Below are 27111 nucleotides of genomic sequence, written 5' to 3' on the forward strand. Positions count from 1 at the left end.
TGAAAAGGCTACATAACGTAACTTCAGGTACATGACATTCTGGAAAAGGCAAGTCTATGGAGACAGTAAAGATTCGTGGTCGTCAGGCTTTAGGAGGGAAGGAGGGATGAACAGGCAGAGCGCATGAAATGATGTGCGGCAGAGTGGGTACTAAAGTTTAGGTTGACTTTTAAAGCAGTTCAACTTTCTACTACGGTTTTGCATCAACAAAACTGTAGAATCTGCCAGGGCTGGAATCCCATGGCCACCTGTGCCTCAAGTTGGTGACCAGACTCCCCGAATTAACAAAAGGGTTTTTGTTAGGACGGTTATCCAGAAGTTACCCACTTTCCAACTAAGGTCACTTGGGCAATTGACTTTACAGAGCAAATTGGCCCCGTTTAAGAATTCTTGGCTCCTGAAATCCGAAATGAAGTGGGTTCTTTTAAAGGAAGGGTCATTGGGGGGATTACCAAGAGCTTCAAAAATATCCGTCTAGGCTGAACCCCTGACGGGCCAGCGAGATAGGGCACAGGCCTGTGCTTCAGGTACCGTAACAGACGGCAAGGTGGAGAGGCCTTCCCGGCCCCACAGCGGACCCCGGTACGCGCCCCGTTCTCCCGCCCCCGCCCCGGGCCAGCCCCGGGCCAGGTCGGGCCGGCGCAGCGCGGGCGGGGCTCGGGCGCAGGGCCAGGCCCCCGCCGCCGCCTCGAGCCCGGACCTGCCCGCCCGACCTGGCGGCGCAGTCTCGCGGGATCGCTCAGCTCTCGCTCCCCGTGCGGCTCCCGAGGCGGCTGGAGTCGCGGACGCTCCCCGGAGCCGTCCCAGGTCGCTGGGGGCGGTGGGCTGCACGGGGACGGCGAGGGAGAGCGGACTTCGACAGCCGCCCGAGGTGAGGCTCCTCGGACCCGGCCTGGGCGTTCGGCCGCGGCCGGCGGGGCCCTCGGAAGGTGGGGCGGGCCGGGGGCGCGCGCTCGGGGCCGCAGGTGCGGCGAGGCGGCGGGCCAGGCTGCTGCCGCCGGAGCGTCCGCGCGAGTGGGGGCCAGCCCCGGGAAGGCGAGGCCGGGGCCCCGCGGCGCCGAGCGGGCGGGGACGCCACTCTAGGCCTGGGGCAGGTGCCGGCTGTGGGGCGCTGGAAAGCTGGGCACCGGGCGTGGAGGGGCGGGGGCTGCGGTTATTGGTGACTCAGGGCCCACAGCCTCCCTCCCACGGGGACTCCGGCGTCCTCCCGCGACATATTTGTTCATTTTCCCTTTGGGTGAGATCACTACTCCCCCCAGCCCATGAAAACTGGTCTCGCTCCTCCGCAGGAGGAATCCTAGAAGTTTCCTTCTAGTTGGCCTTTTGAAAAACAGAAAAGTATATCCCCAGAAGACTGCCACAAAAACTGGCTCTTTGCAGTCTTTAAAGGATCGAAGAACTCATTAGGTCTTAAGGAATTTCCCTGGGACTCAGTTTTGTTGTGCGTAATAGGATATCCAACAGGGGCCCTTTAGATTTTGTGAGTCTCTTAATTCTTTTTTACTTATTCCCCACCCCCAGCATTACTTTCTTCGCTTCGCTCACCACTGCCCCCTTTTCGCCCTGTGTTCCATACGCCACAGACCTTCTATCGTCGGTTCCTTAGAGATGAGACTTCTCGGCAAATGATATGTTCTGTGCCAGGGCAGGTGGAAGAGTATCTCGAAAGGACGGAATTTTCCGTCGTTTTTCCAGTGTTACCTAGGGTGGAAATCTTAACTCTGCACTTTGACGCCCGCACTTGAGTTTATGACACATGTTGCCGATACATGCTCTTGGTTGTTTTTACAGTAATTGACCCAGAACTCGTTTTCAGGAAAAGAACTTCCTTCAAAATGGTAAAATGATGAAATGAGGAATTTGAACATTTTGTCGTTGGATGGAAATCTGAGGATGAAAAGTGCGATCACTCCAAGCCATGTGGTAAAATCAGGAATTTGAAGAAAATGGAAATGTTTCCATTTTTGTTGACATGCATTTTCCTACCCCTCATAAGAGGACACAGTCTTTTCACCTGCGAACCAATTACTGTTCCCAGATGTATGAAAATGGCCTACAACATGACATTTTTTCCTAATCTCATGGGTCATTATGACCAGAGTACTGCTGCTGTGGAAATGGAGGTGAGTTGTTCCTCATACCCTTATAGAAAAATAATTTATGTTCTGTTCTGGAATAACGTGTAAATGTGACTTTTTTAAAAAAACACGAGTGGTTGTTTGAGTTGTGTACAGCCATATTTTGGATAAATCCTTTTGAAAATTAAATCCCCCTACCAACTTTTGTTTTATGTACATTTCTGGCCCTGTTTAGTGGGTTTGCTTAAAATAGGGTTTGTTTTATATGAAGTATAGTTAATCTATATTGCTTGGACTAAAAGTGCCTGGACTACATACATTTTCATAAGTAGTTGTAATGTTCACGCGGCACAGTTTTCTGAAGCAAATCAAGTATTGGAAGATTTTGGGGCTGTAGATAGTGTTTTGCTAAAAGGTGATCTTTTTTAAGCCCAGAACTTAAGTATTCTTTATAAGATGCTTGTTAAAAGAAACCACATGTCAGGGGAGAAGCGTCGGAACACTAAAGATTGCCTTGGGTGCCTGAGTTACCTGCCTCTGGTTTAGAGATAGGCAGATTGCTAGGGAGGTGTGGGATGAGAGAGTTACCTGTAGAGACAGGAACCTGCCCTCCCATACAGATTTGTTAGGTTGATAAGTCTCAGGTAGGAAAGAAGACAAATGTTTTTGTAGTTTTTCTCTAGAAAAGCTGTCTGAGAATGGTAAAGGCATTTTTCCCTCAGATTGTTGCTATGAGATGAAAGCCCTACCATTTTAATACGGACGCTACTTTAAAAACTGACTCGATTTGCTTTCGTAACTCTGAAAGTCTTCCATTGTTTAGTTAAATAGTTATCCAACTACCTCATTGTAGACTCATGTCTAAAATAGGAGGGGTTTTAAATACTAAGTAGATGTACTTTAAAAGGATATTACAAATAGTATTATTATAATATTTCAATATTGCGATATTTCAGTGGGTTTTTCAAACCAGTGCAAGATGTCATTTTGAACACTGAACAGGTGACACAGTAGGACTTTCATTGATTAATCAGAACCATTTTGATGGTTTAATCTGATTTAGATAAAGTATATAGTGGGAATACCTTCAAGGAATAATTTTTCATTCACATTTTCTCTGATAATATGTTTTATAACTCATGTCTTACAGCGTTCTTAAAAATCTTAAACCTGATTTCCTTTCTGTATAGTAGCTACATACATTTTAGGTTGGAGTGCTGAAATTGACCTTACAAATTCAGATCATTTGGAGTCCCTCGTCACAGAGCACCATTATAAAGATAGGGCCTAGATGCCTCCCTGCTGTTCAGTCCTATAATTGTAAGATGATGGGAACCAGTTTTTGTTCCACACATGTCTTTTTAAAACCAATTGTTTCTGACTAAAAAAAAAAGATGTTTTTTATTTACCTGGCTTTTTTCCCAGGTAGTTTTGTGTCTGGACATTATCAAGAAGGCATTTTTGTTCTTACCGCCTTTATTTTATTTGATTGTAACATTACCAGTCTTTTCAGTATATAATCTTCCTCATACACTAAATTTTCTCATATCCTTTACTATTAAATTTTATTCTGTAAATCATACTGCAGTAGGTTTAAGGATATAAAAGAAGAAAGCCATCAAGCAGCCATTTAATACCAGCATTAACCTAAGTCTACAAAAGAAGAAAGGGAAATGGAGAGGCAAAATAATGTCAGCCTGAGTCAGACTTTAAATCCCTGTATATGATTTTTTTGGTCCATGGTATTATGCTTTTCCTGTTGCCCCATGCTTATTTTCCTTAGCCAGCGGCTTTCTGTTTTAGTTCCTATATTGAATGTCCAAAACCCTATAATTTGAGAGTCGTAGGTGACCCTAAATATCATGCAGAGCTTCTCAACCTCTTTTATACTATTGACCGCTTCTTAGAATGTGAGAATGTTTTAAAATTTAAATAAATAAAATGAGTAAGATTACAAAGGAAACCAATTATATTGAAATATACTTCTGTTTATAGCCCAGGTTAAGAAACCCCAAACCCTTCGTTATACACGTGAAGAAACTAGAGCCCAGAGAAGTTAGGATTTGTCCAAAGTCTGAGCACTGCAATCAGACACGGTCTTCTCTGTCAACACGGACCATAAAGTCATCTTTAGCTGCTTTTTTTTAACCCTTGGCCTTATTGGATAAAAAAGAAAATACGTTCTAAGATTCAGAATGAGGTGTGTTAATTTCAGTCTTCGCTGCTGCTTTGCAAACTTCATTTCGATGTAAATTAAACTGGGAGATTATTTTTTTACCTATATTCAGCTCTACCTCTCTTTCTCTTTCGCATGTGTGCCTTGAATGCAAATTCTCATCAGAAGTTTTAGATCAAAAGTAAAATCTTTAGACTACAGTACCTCCCCTCTGGTAATTTTATTAAAATGCAAATCCACTCAGTCCACTTTGAGGTTAAAATTCTTCACCATTTCCCTAAAGCTGGAAAAATAAAGTGTGGCACCCAAGGTTCTTCACGTGAGACCCTGCCTTCCTGTCCAAATTCCCATTTCATCCCTTCCCACATTGCACACTCTGTTTCAGCCAAACTGACCTGTCTGTAGAACTCAAATCCGTATTACTTTCTCTCACCTCTGTACCTTTGCACATGTTCTATCCACTGCCCCTGGAGCTCTCTACCTACCCTTCTTCACCTGCTCTGTTTCTTCAGGTCCCAGTGAAAGCGGTAACTCTGTGCTTTGTGAAGCCTTCTTTCACCTTTCTCCTAAGTATATTTAATCAGCTCTCTCTCCACACTCTGATAGTACCTAATATATATATGACTGTTCTTACACTGATCATGCTGTGTTGCAATTATTTGCGTGGCTCTCTCACTAGATCGCAAGCTTGTTGAGTAGGGATGGTATTTTTTCACTTCTATCCCTAATGCCTGGTACAGTGCCTCTGAGCATGATAGATGCTCACTAGAAGGCTGAATGAATAAAAACTTTCCTGATCTAATAAATCAGCAGAGAATTTTCCATCTAAATCTTTACCTTCCACTTCTATCTTCTGCAGTGTTTAAGTGAAAGACATTCTAATATTTTTAGGTAGTTTATTACATATCATTTTGTTCTTCCTGAGCCTAGTTCTAATAAAATATATCAGTTGATATCCTCTGTATTCTTTCCCATATTAGCCTAACACGTTTGTTAGAATTTATTTAAAGAATTTTATTTTTAACCATTTGTATTATTTATATGAAGTGAAAGGATTTATCTTTTGATTGGACCATTGTATTATAAACTGTATGTGTCAGATTTTTTTCAAACATTGTACTTTAGTCCTTAAGTTTAGAGTCAAGTACTAAATTATAACTGCATATACCTGGCTTTTTCTAAAAAAAAGTGTTTTATAGCTTCTCTAAAGAATAGATTGGGTTTTATACCTCCAACCCCCCGCCTTTGGTTCCTGCTGGTCTCTGTTGAATTTCCAGGTTCTCTGTGAATTAACGTTAGGATGAGAGGCTGAAGAATTATCTGATGATTATGGCAACCAATTGTGCTTTCTTAGCTACCACTAATTCCATATAAGTCTAACTCTATCTCACTTCTCTTTTTGTGCCTTAGTTTTCATTTTGTGTGGTGGCTGTCCTGTTTTATAGAATGTATAGCATCCGTGGCTGTTGCTGATCTTTGATTATATGAGATGGTTTAGAGCAGTAGTTCTCAAAGTTTAGTTCATAGACCAGCAGCTTGTGAGCTTTTAGAAATACAAGTTCATGGACCCCATCCCAACCTACTGAATCACGATCTGTGAAGATAGAGCCCAGGACGGTGTGTTTTAACGAGCTTTCCAGGTTTTTCTTATGAAGGTTAGAGTTTGAGACCCACTAGTTTGGAGTGGGGAATGCAAACTTTTTCTATAAAGGGCCAAATAAATATTTTGGGCTTTGTAAACCATATAGTCCCTGCGATAGCCATTCAACTCTGCAATAGTAGCAAAAAAGCAGCGTGGATGTTTTTCAATAAAACTTTATTTACAAAAACAGGCAGTGGGCCTTTTTTGGTCCACAGGCTGTAGTTTGCTGAACCCTGGTGTAAAGTACCTGAGAGTGTTCTTAAGGATTACACACTTACATCATGTAATGAATAAACATTATTGTGCTTTCTTATTTTTATTTTTTTATTGAAGTGTAGTTGGCGTATAATATCGTATTAGTTCATTCTTATTAATGTGTTACCTGAGTTATATGTTACTTACTTTCCACACAAATTTTTTTTAAGTGAAATTTATCAAACCAAAAGGATTGACTGGGATATCCTGGTTCTTTAGTTTTGTTTCAGAGATTGCTTGACATAAGGGATTTCAGTTTTTTTGTCTGAAGCTGAAGTCATTTGTATTACAAAGAGTTAATTTACAATTCTGAATAGTAACTTGGCTTTGTAATGAAAAGGATGTCGTACAGTCTAACTCTCCCAAGTGGAAAAACAAATGGCTGCTGGTTTTCCATTGTGTTCCTTTTTGTTTCATATCTTGAGCATTGTTTCTCAAATTGTGAGATTGATGTCCCTTGAGAGACTGATTTCATCCAGAAAGAGCTGAAACTGATCTAGGGAAAATGGAAACAGGAATATTGTATTTTTCTTTTTGAATTCCCTTCATTGAGGTCTAGACAAAAGCGAAGTCAGGTATTGTGTTTGGAACAGCATGTGTTCATTCCACTTTTGAACAGTCTAAAGGGAAGTGAGCCAAAGAAAACCCTTTCCTTTCACCTGTTAATATGTACTACTAAAATGTCTATTCAGTTAAAAATAAAGGGATAGAGAAAAACTGTATAAACAAACTTTTAAGAAAAAATCTATTTCTATTGGGCAGTGGTTTTTAAACATTTCATTTTTCTGCTTTTAGAAGAGCCTAGTGGACTCTTTGTGTTTCACTCCACACGTTGACCCAAGAATTCAGGGATGCCAGTTTGTCACTCTCTTCCTAAGCCAGGCAGTGCCACTAGAAGCATTCTCAGCCTGTGATCCTTGAATACCTCATGCTCTTCGTACTGTTTCCTGCTTCTCTGGCAGCAGCCACTCAGCCTTGCCTTCACTGGACACATCCTTCTAAGACATCCTTGGAATCTAAGTGATTTTAAGGATAATACAATTAGCAGTTTTTCTATTATATGTCATGGCACTGCTAGATATCCTTCTCTCCTGACAGAATGTTCACACTTTTGGCCCCAGTTAGGCCAGAAAACCAGTTCTACAATTCCTCTCATTTCACTGAAGTCACTTACAAACCATTCTTTATATAATTGGCGTAGCAGTTGGTCTTCTTGGTTGCAAACAATAGAAACCAACTTTGACTAACTTAGGCAGAAAATGGATGGATATTCAATAGCTTATTGAATTAATGGGTAGACTAGGGAACCAGGTTCAAGATATAGGGAGGAACAGAGGGAACCAGGACACAGCTAAGATCATGCCACAGGATCAGTCTGGCACTGATGCCAGTGGCATTGGACTCTTCTTGAACCCTTGTCCCTGGACACTTATTTTGGCCCCGTGTGCAATGTTGATCTCACTACAGTTGCCTCAAATAATCTGACTTTATCTGTTCTTTTGCACAACCCTCCCCCCAAGAGTTACAGTAGGTGGAGCTTCCATACGGCCAAGCTTAGATTTTGTGCCTATGTTTTTGTTGTTATGTTGCATCCCTGCATCCCTCCTTAAGCTTCTATAGCATCCCACCTACTTTGGGATTCCCAAAAATAAGACTGCTAGGCAGGCGGAAATGATAAATGTTCTCTCCAGAGCTCAGTGTAAGACAGAGTTACTCACCAAGGGGAAATCTCATTGTACCCTATAGTTGTTTTGAAATTTGTGTTCAGCTCTGCTACTCAAGTCTTTGTCACCCTCTTCATAAACTTTTTTTTGAGGAAGATTACCCCTGAGCTAACTACTGCCAATCCTCCTCTTTTTGCTGAGGAAGACTGGCCCTGAGCTAACATCCACGCCCATCTTCCTCTACTTTATATGTGGGACGCCTACCACAGCATGGCTTTTGCCAGGCGGTGCTATGTCTGCACCCGGGATCCGGACCGGCGAACCCTGGGCCTCCGAGAAGCGGAACGTGTGAACTTAACTGCTGTGCCACCGGGCCAGCCCCTTCATAAACTTTTTGAGCCATAAAGTGTCCTTAGAGACCATCCAGGAGTTCATTGCTCTCATTTTACTGATTAATGCTCTGAGACTCAAAGATGGAAAATTACCTGCCAAAGGTGGCACCAGTAGTTTATGGCAGCGCTAAAAGCAGAATTACAATGCTGACATTACTTCCAGCAAAGGATTATATAAAATACTCCCCAAATTTTTGTTCTCATTGTCCATTTATCATAGTTTGGCTCTGGCTATTTTTCATAATGGAGATATGAGTTGCCTTCTTAATTGCTCTCTTCTTCCTCATCCCTGCTAATACTAACTGCCACAGGATTTCTGCCAGGGACTTAAGGAGCCTACCTGTTATTTCTCTGAGCATTAAAACTATAATCAACATATAATCAACTAAAATCAACTATTTTAGTTATTGTTTGATGTAGAATCTCAAAAGCATTTTATGTTGTGGTTAGTTTTAGATGAGTTAATGAGCCTTCTTTGAGAATGAAATTCATGAGCAAGACCATGAAGGCATAGGATACTGAGGGAGTTGAAGGTGTCACTTAGAGGGAAGAGAGGAAACAGACTGTAGAGACTAAGAAATTTGAAATCTGTTCAGTTCCTGGGTTTACATAGCACTTGCTGTGCTAAATACTAGTTTAATAATATAATAGAATTCCAAGTATGAGATTAAGGACATGAGAAATGTCACAAGAGTCAATAGTAAACTTTCCATCTCAAGGTTTGGTTTCTGAGAGTGATACCCAGGACATTTTGTGGGAGAACATAAAAGTTTCCTATCAGGGTTTTTACTTCAAAAGATTAGGGAAATATTCTGTTTATGTTTTCCACCAATTGAGATGAGTTCAGTAACAAGCTGACTACCCATTATTTGAAGTGCTGTTATTTGTTCTAAAATTATTTATTCCAAAATTACCAGCTTCGGGAGATACATGCATCATCTGGAATGTGATAAACATAGTTTGAGGTTTTATAGTCTTTATGAGTCCTGTGAACATTTACTTTTTCAAACTGAGGAGTTTTGTTTCATGAAGAGGATTCCCAATCCTCTTTTGATATCTTTTTCCCCCTTTATCTTTGTTGGTATCTTGCCTGTCTTATGTTTTGGGAATGATGATTTTCAGGGAGAGTTGGATGGCAGCATAGTGTCAGGGTTAAAGAGAACATACTCTGGAGTCGTATGGACCCAGGTTCATATCCTGATTGCTACTTACTACTTATGTGACTGTAAAAGTTGCTCTTAGAGCCTCAGTTGCCTCGTCTGCAAGGTGGAAATAAGAATACCTCTCTCACAGATATAAGTCAAAGCTCTGATTTATTATCAGTAGCTATAGGGTTGGTAAAAGTAGCACTAGATCCGGAATAAAGGCATTTAAATTCTCATTCAGACTAGATTAGGTGATTTCAATAATAATTTCAGTAAGAAATTAGATTCTGTTTTCTTACTTGTCATCTAAGGGTTTGCATTAGACCAGTGGTTTTCAAACTATGATCTCTGGAGGTTCTTTGAGGTCACTGGTAGAGACAGGGAGCAGCAAGAGAGATCTCAGAAGGAGGGCTTCCTTTTCAGCCAGAGCAGCTATGCTTTTATGTATTTAATATATCAGGCTTCTTTGTAACCTCTTATTTAAAGAAAATGTTCCCTGGCAAAATACACACACACACACACACACACACACTGAAAATAAGAGACTTAAAAGTCCTCTCAGGTCCCTTCCAAGTCTAAAGTTCTTTAAGTCTGTTAGTCTGCGACAGACTTGAAAGTTGCTGGCCCATACTAGATGACCTGAAGACATGTTTTGTTTGTCCTGCATGGTATTTTAAATGTTTAAATTAAAGTGCCAAAAGTTAAAATTTGGGAGATTTCACATAAAAATCCAGATTCTATTTTCTTGTGAAAAATTGATATATCTGACTGTTTTGTGCCCAGATGCCCAAATAACAGTCTGCTGGAGTTGATTAGCAGCTGCTACCCAACTATTACCTATGTAGTCTTTATACCCCTTTGAATTTACTTACCTAGACTCTGAAGGTATTTGAATTTTCAGCATCTGATTTATTGTCTGCAGATTGCATGAATAGCAACATTATTGGGTTAACCAACGTGGGTACTCTTGAAGAATTAAACAAAGGATGTAACTTGCCATGTTTGCTGTGTAAGAAAATTGTTTTAATATAGTAAAAGTTCATGTGTTACTTTCATTTTTCCTGGATTATAATAGTTCTTCAGTACTGACCATCAATTTATCATAGCTATTGCAGAATGTCATCTGAGTTAGAAGAATTAAACACTGTGTGTTTTAATTCTTCCGGTCATCGGATCTGATTACTAGAAACCCAGAAATTTTAGGAGCTAGGCTTATTTGGGACAGTAAACAAAGAAGTAAATGGCACCAGTTGCCTACGCCTCCTCCCCTTCTTCCACCTCAGTCCCAGAGGAGGATACTCATGCACACATTCTCTTCCTCGGGATAGAGAAATTTGAGGGCACTACTCTGATGTTTGCTTGCCAGTGAGCTCCTGTTAGATGGCGAAGGGTCAGATCTCAGCATCATTCTATTAAGGGAGATACAGTACACCAACTCTGGTGGCCCTTTGCTCAGTCACTTTGCCCCATCAGGACGGGGGAACTCTCCACTGGTCCAACATCCTCCAAAGCTATTGTCTTCTAATTGTTGGATGTGGGTTCTGTATGTGCCCTTTAAATCAGACTTGTTAATTGTAGTGTTGTGATCACATCTCATATTTACTTATTAATTTTTTTGTCTGCTTGACCTTTCATTTAGTAAGAAATATGCGTTGAAATTTCTCATTTTGATCATGGAATTGTCCGTTTTTCCTTGTAGTTGTGTTGCTTTTTACTGTATATATTTTGGGCTATTTTATGTTCTACAGTGTTCAACAATGCATTTTAAAGTATATGTGTTGTAATTTATCCACAATCTGAATGTTTTGTGGCAGAAGATATTTAGTTGGTCATACTGCTAAAAGTAGAAGTCCTCCTTTTTATCTTTCAGAAATTTCTCAAAGTTTATAGTTCACTGATGAGGCCTTTCTCTGTTTTTTTGTGTAGTTATAGATTTTATTTTTTACTTTTAAACCTTTCATTTTAATGGCACTCAGAGAGGAAGGAGATGTTAATGTGTAAGTTCAGCGCATTCCCCTTGAATCAGAATTTCCATCTTCTCTTACTGTACATGTTCTCTTTAGGTAAATTCATTCAGTTATTTCAAATACCATTTTTATAATGATGACTTCCAAATCTATATCCTTACCATAAAGTCTTTCACCTGCATTACTTTGTTTATTTAACTGCCTACTAGTAGATATCCACACTCACATGTTCCATGGGCACTTCACACTGTCCATCAACAGGTGAATGGATAAACAAACTATAGTATAGCCATGCAATGGAGTACTACTCAGCAATTAAAAAGAAGGAACTATTGATACACAGAACAACATGGATGAGTCTCAAAATAATGATGCCAAGTGAAAGAAGCCAGACAAAAAAGAGTATATACTGTATGATTCTACTGAAGTAAAATTCCAGAAAATACCACTCTGTAGTGACAGAAAGCAGATCAGTGGTTGCCAGAGGTAGGAGGTTATTGAGGGGATGGTGGTGAGAGGGGAGATAGGAGGGAGGAATTACAAAGGGGCGAGAGGAAAGTTTTGGTGGTGATGGATATATTTATTACCTTGGTTGTAGTAATGGTTCCAAAACCCATCAAAGTGTACATGTTCAATTTATCATATATCAGTTATACCTGAAAAAAACCCCTCAATATTAAAGGCTTTTAACAGAAAATCCACAGTCCCTGCTTACCCTTCTCTACACCCACCACAGTCCTCCTCCCCAAAGGAAACCACTTTAAAACTCCTTTGGATATTCTCCTGATACATAGGGCATACTCTAACTAATATTCTTAGTCTGTTCTTTATTGATTCATCAATTTAGAACTTTAGGTAGTATCTGTTTTTCTTTCCTATTATGGTAGTTGATAATTTATTTTTCTTATTCCACCATTTCTGTTCCCAATCTCTTAATACAGTTTTGTTTAAATCAATAGTCAGTGCTAGGATTACTAAGAGTATTAAATATTGTATACTGCTGAGTCAAGTAGTATACTTTGATTGCATTAATATCTTTAACATCTTACCCTCTATAGTTAATACAATAATTGAATTTTCCCCCATTTGCTTTATTTTCTATGTACCTATGGCTGATTTTTTTTCAGCTGTCCCAACAGACTTGTCAGACACCTAGCAGCAATTTTCCAAGATGCTCAAAATATCATATAATCTGTCAGTTCGAATCCCCCACTCCTATCTCCTTGGAGACCTTCCTGCTTCACTGTCTGTCCTCCTATTGATATATTGTGATTGCCTTCTGGACTAGATATGTAGCCGTCACACTGAGGCCTCCTTTTGCCATTCTCTAGTGTTAGATCAACTAATTCCTGAGTCCCATATAGTTTGCCTTCCTGCTTTATTCATATATTCCTTCAATTTGTTTCAAGAATACTGCATCTTCTAGTTGTTTCCTAAAAAGAAATATTTGAAAGTTAAAATTTTTGTCTCCTTATAGGGCCAAAAAGGTTTGATTGGGTATAGAATTCTAGGTTGAAAGCAATATTCCTTCAGAATTTAAGTTATTTCTTCATTGTCTTCTAGGATGTTGTGTTATCAAATATTCAGAATTTCATTCCTTTATGTGTAACCTGTTTTTTCTATCTGGAAACATTTATGATCTTTGCTTTATCTTGATGCTCTGAAATTTTTTATCAACATGCCTTGTCATTGTTCATTCATTGCTCTGGATACTCATTTGTTTACTCAATAAATATTTATAGAGAAATCACTCTGCACACACACACACACACACACACTGTTCTAGGCACTGGGGATACAGTAGTGAACAAAATAGACAAAATCCCTTCCTGTCATTGGAATTTACATTCTAGTGATGAAGGCAGAAATTAAGAAATAAACTCTTATATAATGAAATGTTAGATAGTGATAAGGACTAAAAAGAAATACAGAACAGAGAATGAGAGTATAATTTTTCAATAGAGTAGGCAGGGAATGACTCTTTGAGGTGACAGTTGAGCAGAGACCCAAATGAATGAGGACACAAGCCGTGTGACTATCTGGAGGAAGAGTGTTCTAGGTGAAGGGAACAGCAAATGCAAAGATTCTGAAGCAGAAATATACAAACAATGATTGAGAAGCAAAAGGCCAGTCTGGCGGCAATGGAGTGAGTAAGAGAAAGAGTGGTAGGAAATGAAATTGGAGATGTAGCCGCGGGCCAGGAAATTTAAGGCCTTGGTAAGGACTGTGGAATTTATTTTATTGGAGTCTTTTGAACAAGGACAAAATTATATTTTAAAGAGTCACATTGGTGGGAGTATGAATTGGTATGGAAATTGACTGTAAAATTAGCAAGAGTGGTAAATAATGAGACCTCTTAGTGGGCTATTTCAGTAGTCTGGGTAAAAGAAGCAGTGGCTTAGGTGTAATAGCTTAGTAATAGTGAGAAATGGTCAGATTTGAAATATATTTTGAAAGGAGAGCCAAGAGAATTTGCTGATGGATTAGTTAGGGGTGAGAGAAAGAGAAGAGTAAAGAATGAATCTTTAGATTCTTGGCTTAAGCAACTTGGGGAATGGTGAAGACTTATGGAGTGTTTGGGGTATAGGGTCCTGTGGGATTGAGTTGTGTTTTGGACATGTTGGGTTTAAGCCAAGAGGAGTTGTCCAGGAGGCAGATGGTCATCCGAGTCTAGGGTTCATAGGAGATATGAGGAGAGATGAAGGCTGGAGATAAATTTGGAAATCCTTCATGTATGGTTGGTATTTAACACATGGTTCTGGATGAATTTCTCCTGTGGAGTGAGGATAGATAGATAGAGGTCTGAGGATTGAACTCTGGAGCACTTCAGCATTTAGAATTGGAAAATGGAAGAGAATCAGAAAAGGAACAGCCAGTGAGATGGGGAGAAATTCAGGAGGATTTGTATTCTAGAAGCCAACTAAATAAAGTCTCTCAAGAGGAGGGCAGGATCCGCTGTCAAGTGTTGTTAAGGGTTGAGTAGGATGAGGACTCAGAATTGACCGTTGGATTTGACAGTGTGGAGTTTATTGGTGACTCTGACAAGCAGTTTCACTGGAGTATAGGAACAAAACCTGATTGGAGAGTGGGCTCAAGAAGGAATGGGAAGAATGGAATTGAAGAAAGTGAGTAAATATAGCTATTTTGAGGAGTTTTTCTATAAAGGGGAACAGAAAAATGGAACGATGGCTGGATGGGGTTGGGGAAAGAGTTAAGGAAAGATATTGTTCTCTTTTTTTTTTTTAGTGAGGAAGATTTGCTCTGAGATAACATCTGTGGCCAGTCTTTTTTTTGCTTGAGGAAAACTAGTGCTGAGCTAACATCTGTGACAGTCTTCCTCTATTTTGTATGTGGGTCACTGCCACGGCTTGATAAGTGGTATAGGTCCATGCCTGGGATCCAAACCACAAACCCAGGCTGCCAAAGTGGCATGTGCCGGGTTTAACTACTATGCCTCAGGCTGGCCCCCATTCTCTTTTTTTATGGTGAGAAATAATAGAGTGAGTTTGTATGATGGGTGAATCACTGTAGCATAGAAGGGGAAAATTATTGCAAGAATAGGAGACAATTGTAAGAGCAAAGTCCTTGACTAGTCAACTGGAGAGGGATCCAGTGTACAAATGGAGGACCTGGTTGATTAGGAATTCAAGCTGTTCATCATTGAAATAGCGAAGGCAGAGAATATGGATAAGCTATAGGTAGGTTCAGTACATTTGGGTCAAAGGATAAGGAAATTTTCTCTTTTCTCAGTGAACTAGGAACAAAATCATGAACTGGGGATAGGGGTGGAATTAGGGTTTGAAAAGAGAGGAGAATGTGAGAGAGATCTCTGTAAAAGAGAGTTAATTGACTGAAGTTTTAGTCCAGAAATATTTTAGTAGTAGGACTGCAAAGTGTGATGCCAGCCTTTTCAACCTCCGTTTTCCCTCCTGTTTCTTTCTAGAACTCCTTTAGCTAGGTGTTGGAAACTTGGACTGATCCTCTGATTGGAAGGAATTTCTCTCTGATTGTCCCTCTCTTCCCTCAGCTTTATCTTCTAACCCTTCTATAAAAGTTTTTTTATTTCAGCTATCATATTATTTTAATTTTCTACAGCATCCTATTCTTTTTTAATGGATGCAATAGATTCTCACTTAAGATTTTTGTTTTTGTGATTTATTTTCTTTGGTTTACTTCTGTTCCCTGCATAATCTCTGTTGCCTCGAAATTTCCTGTATCTGCTTATTGTTTTGGTCTCTGTCTTTTATGAGGTTTTCTTCAAATGCTTGATGATCCTTGGCTGCCCTATATTTGTGGGGCGTTGAAAAGCTCCATGTGCGTGAATGGGGCTTGTTACTGGTGGCTTCATAATAAGGTGAGCTCGAAGTCAGCTAGCTTTTTCATTGTCAATATATAGAGATCTTTTCTCCAAGACTGTTGAGTTTTTTGGGGGATGGTGAATGTATACCTGTCTACTGATCTTTTGGGAAAGGAAGCAGGATAAGGAAGGTGAGAGCTTCATATTTCCGTAGATAGCCTGTTATTCAGTCCCCCTCTGCGCTGTATCCCTGCCCTGCTCTGTGCCTGATATCCCAAGTGTGGACTCTCTAGCTCCGTTTCTCCTGGAAACAACCCTGGCAGAGTGGGATGGTCATCTGGCTGCCTGGTTGGGATGGAGGGGGGGTGACAGAGAGAGGAACTGATTTGTAAACATTACTCCAATTTTAGCCTTTTGTGCTACTTGGTACCTCAAAGAACTGAGACTCTCCGTTTCTTTAGGGCAAATCAACTCATTCTCATCTGAATCCCTACTCCTACTTTGTAATCCACCCCCATGTCCCATTAAGTCACTTAGCACTCCTCTAATAGCTTTCTCTCTTTCAAAGTTTGGGTCTTTTTTATTTGTTTTGTTTTGTTTTTGTTCTTTGGAAAACTCAAATACCCTAATGTAGTCTTTTCTGTTCACTTACTAATGGATTAGTACCTTTTTTTAAAATTGTCTTTTTAGTGAGGAAACAAAGAGATAAGCAGATGTGGTCAATCTACCATGTTTATCCAGAACCTATCTGTATGTTCTAAAGTGTAATCATCACAGTAACTGACATTTATGGAGTGCTTACTGTATGCCAGACAGTGTTCTAAGTGCTTTACTTTTGTTAACTTAGTACTCACGACAAACTTATGAGACAGGTACTACTATTATTGCCATTTTACAGATGAAGAAACCAAGACACGGAGCAGTTTAGTAATTTGCTAAAGCTACACAGCCACTAAGTGTAGAACTAGTATTCAAACTCAGCTGTCAGACTCTGGAGAGACTTCCTGATAAAAACTCTCCAGTAATATCCCATTCTTTTATTTTAAAATCCCAGCAACGTAGCATGTCATTCATGCTCTCCATGATCAGGTCCCATGTCCCTCTCCAGGCTCATCTCTCTCTACTCTGTCCTTGACTTCACCCCTTTCATCTTATAGTCTAGTCATATTGAACTTCTTGCCCTGAATTCACCATGTTCTCAAGATCCTTACGTCTTTTTAATGCTGATCCTTATGCTCTAAACATCCCTTTATTCTCCTGAATGCTCAGTACAGGGTTAAGGTATTTCAGCATATACTTTAAATTGAATATTTGTATAATTTATTCACCTAGCAATCAACTAGTGCTTTTGATTTGTTTTGATTTAGCATATCTTCTTGAAAACTGCATAATTGAATAAAATAATATTTCATTGCGTATGATGGTTCATAAGTCAGACTAAATAAAATTATGTCCTCAAAATTTGATTGTATTGAGAGTGATACTTAAAGATTCTTTTAGAGTATAAGTGAAAAAGTTTATACTTTAAACAGTAAATGAGTTAATTTCATTCATTTGTTAAAATTTCATTCAGTTGTTATTAAAATATGTTCTAATCTTGCTGTTTTTCCTAATAGCTTTTTCTTCCTCTTGCAAATCTGGAATGTTCGCCAAATGTTGAAACTTTCCTTTGCAAAGCTTTTGTACCAACCTGCACAGAGCAAATTCATGTGGTTCCACCATGTCGTAAATTTTGTGAGAAAGTATATTCTGATTGCAAAAAATTAATTGACACTTTTGGGATCCAATGGCCTGAGGAACTTGAATGTGACAGGTAAATTATATTTTCTACTGAAGGATACTAGTGATATTTTAATATTGGTGTAAGTTTTCCAGAATGTTAGCAATAGGCTTTCTTCTTTAATTCACAAATGTTTATTGCACACTTAATATATTCTAAGTGCTGTGGTGGTGACTCTTGTGGACACAATTGTGAGCAAAAGCAGACTTGATTCTTGTTCTCAGGGGATTTACAAGTAGGGTAGGAGGAACAGAGAGTAATCAAATAGTCATACGAATAAATACAAAATTCCAACTGTGCTATGTACAACAAAGGAGAGGTGCGTAGTGCTCTGAGAACATGTAATGATGCCTTTGACCTAAACTGGGGGGAAATGAACCCTATTATCAATTACTCACCTTTTTGCACATTAGTCTTGATTGATTACTTTTGTCTCCTATTCTCTAAATGTTGGTGGTTTATAATTTGGAATATTTGAGACCTCACATAATAAAACTAGGGAGGAAGCTGGGTATCTTTTTGTTTCTGTATCTGTAGGCTGAAGAAACTATAGAACCTTTGGAATGTATACATTTCTGGTAGATGCATAATCATTTTCAAGAGCAGTTGAGTAATATATAGTAAAGTAGAAGATGCTCATACCTTTCATCTTAGGAAGTCCCCTTTCTGTATAAACTTTTTCAAAAACAAGGAATCATGCACAAGAATATTGATTGTAGCATTATTCCTAACTTCTGAAAAATAGGAAAAATTCTAAAAGTCCAACGTAAGAATGATTAGTAAATTGTGGTATACTTACACACTAGAATAGTACCATACAGTTGATAAAATGAATGCAGTTGACCCACATCTGTCAATATGGATAAATCTAAAAATTATGGTGTTAAGATATATACAGATATATACAGCATCATGTCATTTATATAAAGTTCAAAACCTGCGAAACAATACAATATAACATTATAGTTCAAAGATAACATAGTAAAAATATTTAAAAGTGCATGAGGAAAATAAAAACTGAACTTGTAATAAATATTTCTGGGAAGAGAGAAGAGAGAATAGGACCAGAAAGGGGTCCCAACTGTATCTGTAACATTATATTGTTTTATTTGAAAGATATAAAGCAAAACTGACATAATGCTACGTTTTGAGAAAGCTGGTAGATACATGAGTGTCCTTTTTATGGGCATACATTTTATTATTTTCTATTCCCATCTAAAACATTTAAAATGCCTTCTCATTGAAAACCCTACTAATTTTTAAACCATATAGATCCTCCAAAATAATACTGGTAGGTCGAAACTCAACTAGTGGTAAAATTCTGCACAAAATGGAAATATCCCTGTGTATCACTCAGGTCTGCCTGTAAACCATGGAGGCAAACTGCCTAACTGAAATAAAATGGTGATGTGAGTTAAGCTGGCCTTCAGCCTACCTCTTGATGATCTTCTTGCCCTTCTCTAAGAACTTAGAGATCACTTGAACTCTACCCTGTCAATCTAGGAAAGGATCTCATTTCATTCATTTTAGTTGTCCTCACCTTACTCATCTTGTTGATCTACTTTGCTTGTGGGCGATAGAAAATAAAAATTAATTTCCCTAAGACTTATATTTGATATGTTATAAACAGACAAGCCAGCACGTTTTTGTCTGGAGAGTACCAATCAAGATAAATTCTTTCTTAAATACTTAGTCTTGAAAGTAGAAATTATTTTAAAATTATTAATTGATTAATTGCTTTCCAAATAAGGAAAGTTTCAAGTTCACTTGCCTTATATTTAATACATATGTTGGTGTGTCAAGGCTTTATTTCCAACCACAAGTTTTTAGTCATCTTCAAAACTTTCGACCCAGCTCTAACCTATAATCTATTTAGGTTTGTATGTCTTCCCATCAGTTACGAATCCATAAGAAAATATTTTATAGTTGGAATGCATAGCATTAAAAGAAACTCATTAAAAATATTGACTTCCTATATTTCATTTTTATAATCTTTACAGATTACAATACTGTGATGAAACTGTTCCTGTAACTTTTGATCCACACTCAGAATTTCTTAATCCTCAGAAGAAAACAGAACAAGTCCAAAGAGACATTGGATTTTGGTGTCCAAGGCATCTTAAGACTTCTGGAGGACAAGGATATAAGTTTCTGGGAATTGACCAGTGTGCACCTCCATGCCCCAACATGTATTTTAAAAGTGACGAGCTAGAGTTTGCAAAAAGTTTTATTGGCATAGTTTCAATATTTTGCCTTTGTGCAACTCTGTTCACATTCCTTACTTTTTTAATTGATGTTAAAAGATTCAGATACCCAGAAAGACCAATTATATATTACTCTGTCTGTTACAGCATTGTATCTCTTATGTATTTTATTGGATTCTTGCTAGGCAATAGCACAGCCTGCAATAAGGCAGATGAGAAGCTAGAACTTGGTGACACAGTTGTTCTAGGCTCTCAAAATAAGGCTTGCACTGTTTTGTTTATGTTTTTGTATTTTTTCACAATGGCTGGCACTGTGTGGTGGGTGATTCTTACCATTACCTGGTTCTTAGCTGCAGGAAGAAAATGGAGTTGTGAAGCCATTGAACAAAAAGCAGTTTGGTTTCATGCTGTTGCGTGGGGAATACCAGGTTTTCTGACTGTTATGCTTCTTGCTATGAACAAAGTGGAAGGAGACAACATTAGTGGAGTTTGCTTTGTCGGCCTTTATGACCTGGATGCTTCTCGCTACTTTGTCCTCTTGCCACTGTGCCTTTGTGTGTTTGTCGGGCTGTCTCTTCTTTTAGCTGGCATTATTTCCTTAAATCATGTTCGACAAGTCATACAACATGATGGCCGGAACCAAGAGAAACTGAAGAAATTTATGATTCGAATTGGAGTCTTTAGTGGCCTATACCTTGTGCCATTAGTGACACTTCTTGGATGCTATGTCTATGAGCAAGTGAACAGGATTACCTGGGAGATAACTTGGGTCTCTGACCATTGTCGTCAGTACCATATCCCATGTCCTTATCAGGTAAAAGCTATCATTTGTATTGTTTCACTATTTAATTTTAACGTAGAAATTGTTCCTTGGAAATACAGTTGAATTAGTCATGGACATAAAATTAGATTTTGGGTGAGAAAGTCCAGTAGACATAGGGAGTGATTCCCCATGCATCAGTTGAAACTGGGGTAAGTGTCTAAAAGGACTTCTTTCCTCAAGTTTTAGCTTCAGTTATAATAGTAAAGTGCCTCCTTTGGCTATTCTTTTGAAAATTAAATTGGGTTGCAAAGGCAGATTAATAGTAATAAAGAACAGAGTCAGAAGAACAGATCTTGTCATAGGGACAAGAAGAGAAGTAACTTCTGGTGGATTGGGAGCTGTTTTAAATTCTTCAGTACTTGTAGGGAAAACCTTACTTGAGTATGTTTAATTTGATCATACTATCTTATAATTTTTTGTATATTATATGCTTACAAAAACAGAACTTGATGTTTGCCTAAACTATCCTGTCATTTCTTAACTAAAAAAAGCACAATTAAAATGTTTCTGATGTTTCTAATTAGTATAAAGGTGGTGTTTTTAAGATTAAAAAAGTAAGTTTCTGAAAATAGTAAGTTCCTTAAAGCGTTTTAGTTGAGATTTTTTAATAGAAATTTTGTTTTTAGTACAGTATATACATTTTTCTTGAATATTTATATATGGCATTAATTATATTGATTGTGAGTGCTGTCATCATAGTATATCAAATGAAGCAATGTATGGGCTGGATTATTTTACATAGTAATTTATATCCTAGAAAGTTACTACATTATAACATATTGGGACCTATTTTATATACTGATTTGTGGGGCTAATAGTTTTACTTGCCTGACACACTGTTCATAGTCTGTTATCCATAGCCCGTGTTTACTATGTACTTAATGTGGGAGCTGTGTCTTAAAGTGATCCTGCTATATTAAATGTCTCCTATATTCCTCAGTGTTTTTGGTAAACTGGAGGGAAAAAACAACTATTACATACTGCTAAAAATGTTTAAGATCATTGATTTTTAAAAATTATGTTTAATGTAAAGAAAGAAATTATAAAGTATTAGAGAAAATTCAAATCTTAAAGTGGAGAAGGACTTTATAAGTATGAAATAAAATTCAGCAACTATAAAAGAAAAGATTGCTAAATTTGACATGCTAAAAAAAATGTTTTTTAAAGATGCTGCCTGGCCAAAAATCCCACCCAAAATCAAACTCAGAAGACAAACTGGGAAAATGTATTTACACATCATAGTTGAAGGGCTAATTTTCTTAATTTATAAGAGTTCTTGTAGATCAATAAGAAAAAACCTGACAATCTGATATAAAAATGAGAACAGAATATGAAGAGGGTTCGCAGAAAAGGAAAATCAAAAAGCTATTCTTAAATATGTGAAAAATGTTATAGAAGAAATGCAAATTAAAATTACAATAGAATTATATTCCTACTTATGACATGGCAAACATCGAAAGGTTTTGTAACCACTGTGTTTATGAAACTGGCAAAGTACACATTTTCAGACTCTGCTATTCAGTTCATTCAGCCTTCTGTGGAAAGCAGTTCCACAGTATCATTTGCACGTACACTTTGATCCCACCCTTCTGGAAATGTATCGACAGATTTCACAGATGTGAGAGATTACATACACACAAAGATAGTCACTGAAACATTATTTGCAATGGCAGTAGGTTGGAAATAACCTAAATGTCCATTAATAGGGTAGTTGGCATAAATAATGTTCATCCACACAGTGCAACAGCCTGTAAAAATAAATGAAGAGCTCTATTTGTACTGATATAGAATGGTCTCCAAGAAATATTAGTAAGTGCAAAAAGCAAGATATAACACAGAATGTGTAGTATTTTGACACTTGTTCAACATTTAAAAATAATATTTGAAAGTTTATGCTTGAAAGAAAAGCATGAATTTTTATGAAATTTCCACATTTTACTGATGTTTATTTTGCTCTAACCAACCATGTTTTTATAACATAAACATCAACAATGCGTAAAGACTCTAAAATATACGTTGTTATAATGAGTTTAAATGTGTTTTTGTGGTAGATTAAAGTGAAGGAAAATAGATTAATATTTAGAGGCAAATATTTTGGCAGTTATAAGAGGCTGCTGTACTTATAGGGAAAAAAAGCTGTTGGGAAATCAAGCCAAAATTTAGGGTATCCTTCCTAAATATATTTGTTTTCCTTTTCTAGCTATATATTTTGATGCACAGATAAAGGTTCTTTGTTCAGAACTTTGGTAAAGAAGGTATTACACTTAAAGCGTTATTCATTATATTATATCAAGCACTTTATAGTAAAACAGACTGAAGATTTATATTTTTTGTTCGTTTTATATTTACCATATAGACTTCTCTCCACTTTAAATGTGTCACTGAAATTTTTTTTATTCACTATTTTTTTGTAGGCAAAAACAGAAACTCGACCAGAATTGGCTTTATTTATGATAAAATATCTGATGACGTTAATTGTTGGCATCTCTGCTGTCTTCTGGGTTGGAAGCAAAAAGACGTGCACAGAATGGGCTGGGTTTTTTAAACGAAATCGCAAGAAAGAGTAAGAACCTATTTATATGACATTGTTTTAAAATAAATAGATCAGATATCAAGGAACTATTCAAATCGTCATTGGATTGGAGTTTTATTATAGCAACTGTTGTTTCAAGTTTGGAAATCTTTTTCATGGAGAGAGATGCTTTATTTTGGCATTTGTTATAGTCTTTGATATATACTATTCTATTGAAATGTGAATGAAAGATTTATAAAATGCATTTTCTTTCCATAGCTTATAATATATCTAATATTATTACTACTTTCATTGGATTCATTATTTTGGTGTAGCATTTTAAATAATTTTATCCTTTTTTATCAATGATAAAAGATTAAATGGAGTCAAATGTATGTAAGGAAATCTATAAAGTATGATTTAAATGTGATGTCTTATGATCATTATTTACTACCTTTATATTTTATTATACACAGTGCTGATTTAAAATTTCACTTATTTGCTTTGCCTACAATGGTAAAAATTCAAACTTATGGAATATTCTGTAACAAAATAGTTGATTTACATTTATGAGTAGTGCATTTTAGTTATCTATATACATTGTATACTATGTACTATCAACAATGTACTATAGAGTTTTTTAAACGTTTCTTATTGGTTTGATTAATGAACTTTTTTGTGGTAAAAATTTCAGAACTGTAGACCTTTTCAAAATAAGTTTTTGAAGTCTAAAGAATTGCACTTAACTGGACTTTAATTTTTTGCACTATTATTATATGTCTATCCTATATTTATGTACCCACATTAACTTCAATATAACTTGCTAACTTTAGTGTTAGAAGGCAAACAATTAAATAACAAAGACCACTAATTATGTTCTGTCTTTTCTCTTCTGGTTTATTTTTACATTGGATATATTTATGTATGATACACATACAGATAGTCTTTACTTTATGCTGGCTTGAGTTTCCTCACCCTTATCCTTTGATTTTGCCTATTTAATTTCTTAGCAGTCTACTGTTTATGCTGACAAAGCAACTAACAGTGTATGCACAAAAGATTTCACCTCGTGTTTGTATACTTACATCATAGTATTTATAATCCCAGGTTTTATAAATGATATAAATTATATAGAATTTATAACTTAATAAGGATCTTTGGCACAAGACATGTGGTATGCTTTATGGCTTCTACTATAATACTTAACATTTATCAAGTAAATCTCCTTGGATTTTCCTACAGTCCAATCAGTGAAAGTCGAAGAGTTCTACAGGAGTCATGTGAGTTCTTCTTAAAGCACAATTCTAAAGTTAAACACAAAAAGAAGCACTACAAACCAAGTTCACATAAGCTGAAGGTCATTTCCAAATCCATGGGAACCAGTACAGGAGCTACAGCAAATCATGGCACCTCCGCGGTAGCAATCACTAACCATGATTTCTTAGGACAAGACACTTTGACAGAAATCCAAACCTCACCAGAAATGTCAGTGAGAGAGGTGAGAGCAGATGGAGCGAGCACCCCCAAATCAAGAGAACAGGACTGTGGGGAACCGGCCTCCCCAGCAGCATCCACCTCCAAACTCTGTGGGGAGCAGGCTGACAGGAAAGGCCGGGCAGGGCTCGCGAACGATAAGAGCAGTGTGTCTGAGAGCGCTCGGAGTGAAGGAAGGTGAGCTTTGATTTTGTTTTCTTAATCATGACGGTTTTGAATACCGCACTATACGTTTTCATCAAAACATAGCACATCCGGAAAGAAAGCATTCTGTGAGATGACATGTCTATGCACTTAATCCAAGGAAGTTTGGGTTTAAGACGTTTGGGTTCAGCCTATAAATATGCCATTTTATAGTTTAATTCTTAGCTTTGAGAAGAGCCTTCATGTATGTTGTTCATTTAGAACAGTAACATTCGTTTCTGGGGTAATTGTTAAGAGTTATTTGTATATTTAGGTAAATTTTTAAGATTCATCTGAAATACAGGCTGAGTTTTAATTAGGACTGCATTATGGTACTTTCTAAAAGGAATTTGTTAGTTTATACAAAGACGATTATAAAATGTTTTTATTTTCTGAACATGAAAGGATATTAGCATTATCTTTAATGAATTTTTCCAAATGGTCATAGGTGCTCCAAACACAGGTAAACATCGAATTAACCAGAATGCTGACCCCTAACTACTTTTAGGTCTCATGGTTGTCTTACCTCACCCTCCCAAACTAGGCCAAGTACACCTTCTCTGTGTTTCTCTAACAGCTTTTGCATACCTAGATTGTATTAAATACGTGCTTTTATCCTCCACTAGGTTTGTAGACTCCGGAAAGGCAGAGCTGAGGTCTTATTCCTGTATTCCCATCCTCTTATGCAGTGTCTGACCCATGGTGGGAAATCAATAAAATATTTGCTAAACCAAGGGCAGGATTCCTGTCTTATTGTGTTCCCATGAGACATGGTGCTCAGCACATGCATGGGTGGTGTTTGACAAAGTTTCCAAAGTTAGCCAAAATTGTATTTGAAAATAAATTATTTGTATTTTGAGATATTAGAATATACATAAGAGCTTTAATTATCCTCAGATAAAGGTAGACTTTGGTTGCAAGTAAAACTGATGAAAAATGGATAGCAGTTATGAGGACATCTTGCGTCACGTCTGTGCTTTGGTATGTATGTATGTATGTCAGCTTTTTTCTTCTGCCTAGGCTAACTCCGAAAAGTGATGTTACCGAGACTGGCCCGGTGCAGAGCAGCAACCTGCAGGTCCCCAGTTCTCCAGAGCGAAGCAGCCTGAAAGGCTCCACATCACTGCTCGTTCACTCTGCTTCAGGAGTTAGAAAAGAACAGGGTGCTGGCAGTCACTCGGACGCTTGAAAACCAGGTTATCCCGTTTCTTTGAAGTGGCTTTGCGTTACACTGGAGTTACAATACACTGTCCTGTAAGAATCACTGTTATATTCTTCTTTTGCACTTAGAGCTACGTTGCCTGCTGTTACACTGGAAAAAACAATATATACCTGAAAACCACAAATGTGCAGGTTAATAATATTTTTTAAGTTGTGTAGGAGGAGGGAGTTAGAGGAATCTTCCTTTTCTATTTATGAAGATTCTAGATTCTACTCTTGTTAAAAGTATTTTAAGATGTACTATGGTATTTCACTTTTATGATATAAAATCAAGATTTTTCTTTGCTAAAGTATTTAAAGCTTATCCTTTTATCCTTTTTATATATTTGAAAATAAGTTTATATGTATTTGAACTTTTTTAAGAAATACTGGAAAATCTATTCAAATATTTTTATTATGTTATTCTGATATTTTAGCACTACTTTGGTAGCTTTTACACTGAATTTCTAAGAAAATTCAAAAAAAGTATTCTTTTAGAGTATAAAAAATAGTGACACACCAAAAGGTGTTATAATGAGAATTCAACTGAAAAATCCACTTATTCTACCTTATCGTCTTCACTGTGTGCATTTTATAAGATCTCATTACTTTAGGAATTTCACGGATCTGTTATGCAACTGAAATAAGGTGCTACTGAAAGAGCGTCCAATGTTGATCGTCTTGTGCTGCTCGCTGATCCTGGAGGGTTAGTAGATGAAATGTTACTCTTTCATAAATTAAGCCAAGTGCAATTGATCTCATTTTTTTTAATGTTTCATGACCACCCAAGATCGTATTATTATAACCATTTACAGTTGCTTATACTTTGTTTTAACTTGTTTTTTAACAGGAATTAGAATTCTACAAACACTTTGTGTTAGTGCAGTATCTTTCCCAGACATTGTGTAGAATTCATTTCTGCAGCTAAATAGGATTTTGCTGAACGTTCAAAGGTGTATTAGCAATATTAGCGCCAATCAAGTGGAAAAAAATGTAGTCCTGATAAGACAAATGAAATGTATTTTGTATAACATCCTTTAAAATGTTAGAATTTTCTTAGTTTTGTTTCCAATTAAGTATTATTCCTTGAACAATGTTTTCTGATGCTTTTGGTTTTTTCTCTATTTAGCATTCTGTTAAAGCATAAAAGAAAATTATCATGTACTGTATGGAAAATGTTGTAAATATTAACTTTTTCACTTTTTTTGACTTTGTATGCAAAATTTTGTTTTATGTGATCTTTTTAGTAATAAAATTTTCTCTATATAAGAGATTTTGGAGAATTCTGTGGTTATATAT

The 27111-nt window shown here is 37.3% G+C and overlaps 1 protein-coding gene across 3 annotated transcripts; it reads left to right on the forward strand.

Moving 5' to 3' along the window:
- The first annotated feature begins 633 nt into the window (after positions 1-633).
- FZD6 (frizzled class receptor 6) lies at positions 634-27083 on the forward strand. 3 transcript variants are annotated; one of them, XM_070630739.1, is made up of 7 exons: positions 634-871; positions 1817-2123; positions 17233-17429; positions 19397-20414; positions 22838-22986; positions 24178-24606; positions 25633-27083. In XM_070630739.1, exons 2-7 carry the CDS (start codon positions 1947-1949, stop codon positions 25799-25801), a joined length of 2139 nt encoding a protein of 712 aa, XP_070486840.1. In that variant the 5' UTR covers positions 634-871; positions 1817-1946; the 3' UTR covers positions 25802-27083. The 3 variants fall into 3 exon arrangements, with proteins under 3 accessions (XP_070486840.1, XP_070486842.1, XP_070486841.1); XM_070630741.1 differs by having other exon boundaries at positions 653-871; positions 1522-2123; XM_070630740.1 differs by having other exon boundaries at positions 680-871; positions 1792-2123.
- Positions 27084-27111: the final 28 nt, after the last annotated feature.

This window comes from Equus przewalskii, chromosome 8, assembly GCF_037783145.1.
Source record: "Equus przewalskii isolate Varuska chromosome 8, EquPr2, whole genome shotgun sequence".
NCBI classification, from domain to species: domain Eukaryota; kingdom Metazoa; phylum Chordata; class Mammalia; order Perissodactyla; family Equidae; genus Equus; species Equus przewalskii.

What these genes read in the sequence shown, in the direction of transcription:
- FZD6 (XM_070630739.1), top strand. Translation starts at nt 1,947, where the DNA reads ATGGAAATGTTTCCATTTTTGTTGACATGCATTTTCCTACCCCTCATA. An exon ending in CTGCTGCTGTGGAAATGGAG is followed by an intron (nt 2,124 to 17,232) that starts GTGAGTTGTTCC and finishes TTTTCCTAATAG; the next exon opens with CTTTTTCTTCCTCTTGCAAA. An exon ending in ATATCCCATGTCCTTATCAG is followed by an intron (nt 20,415 to 22,837) that starts GTAAAAGCTATC and finishes ATTTTTTTGTAG; the next exon opens with GCAAAAACAGAAACTCGACC.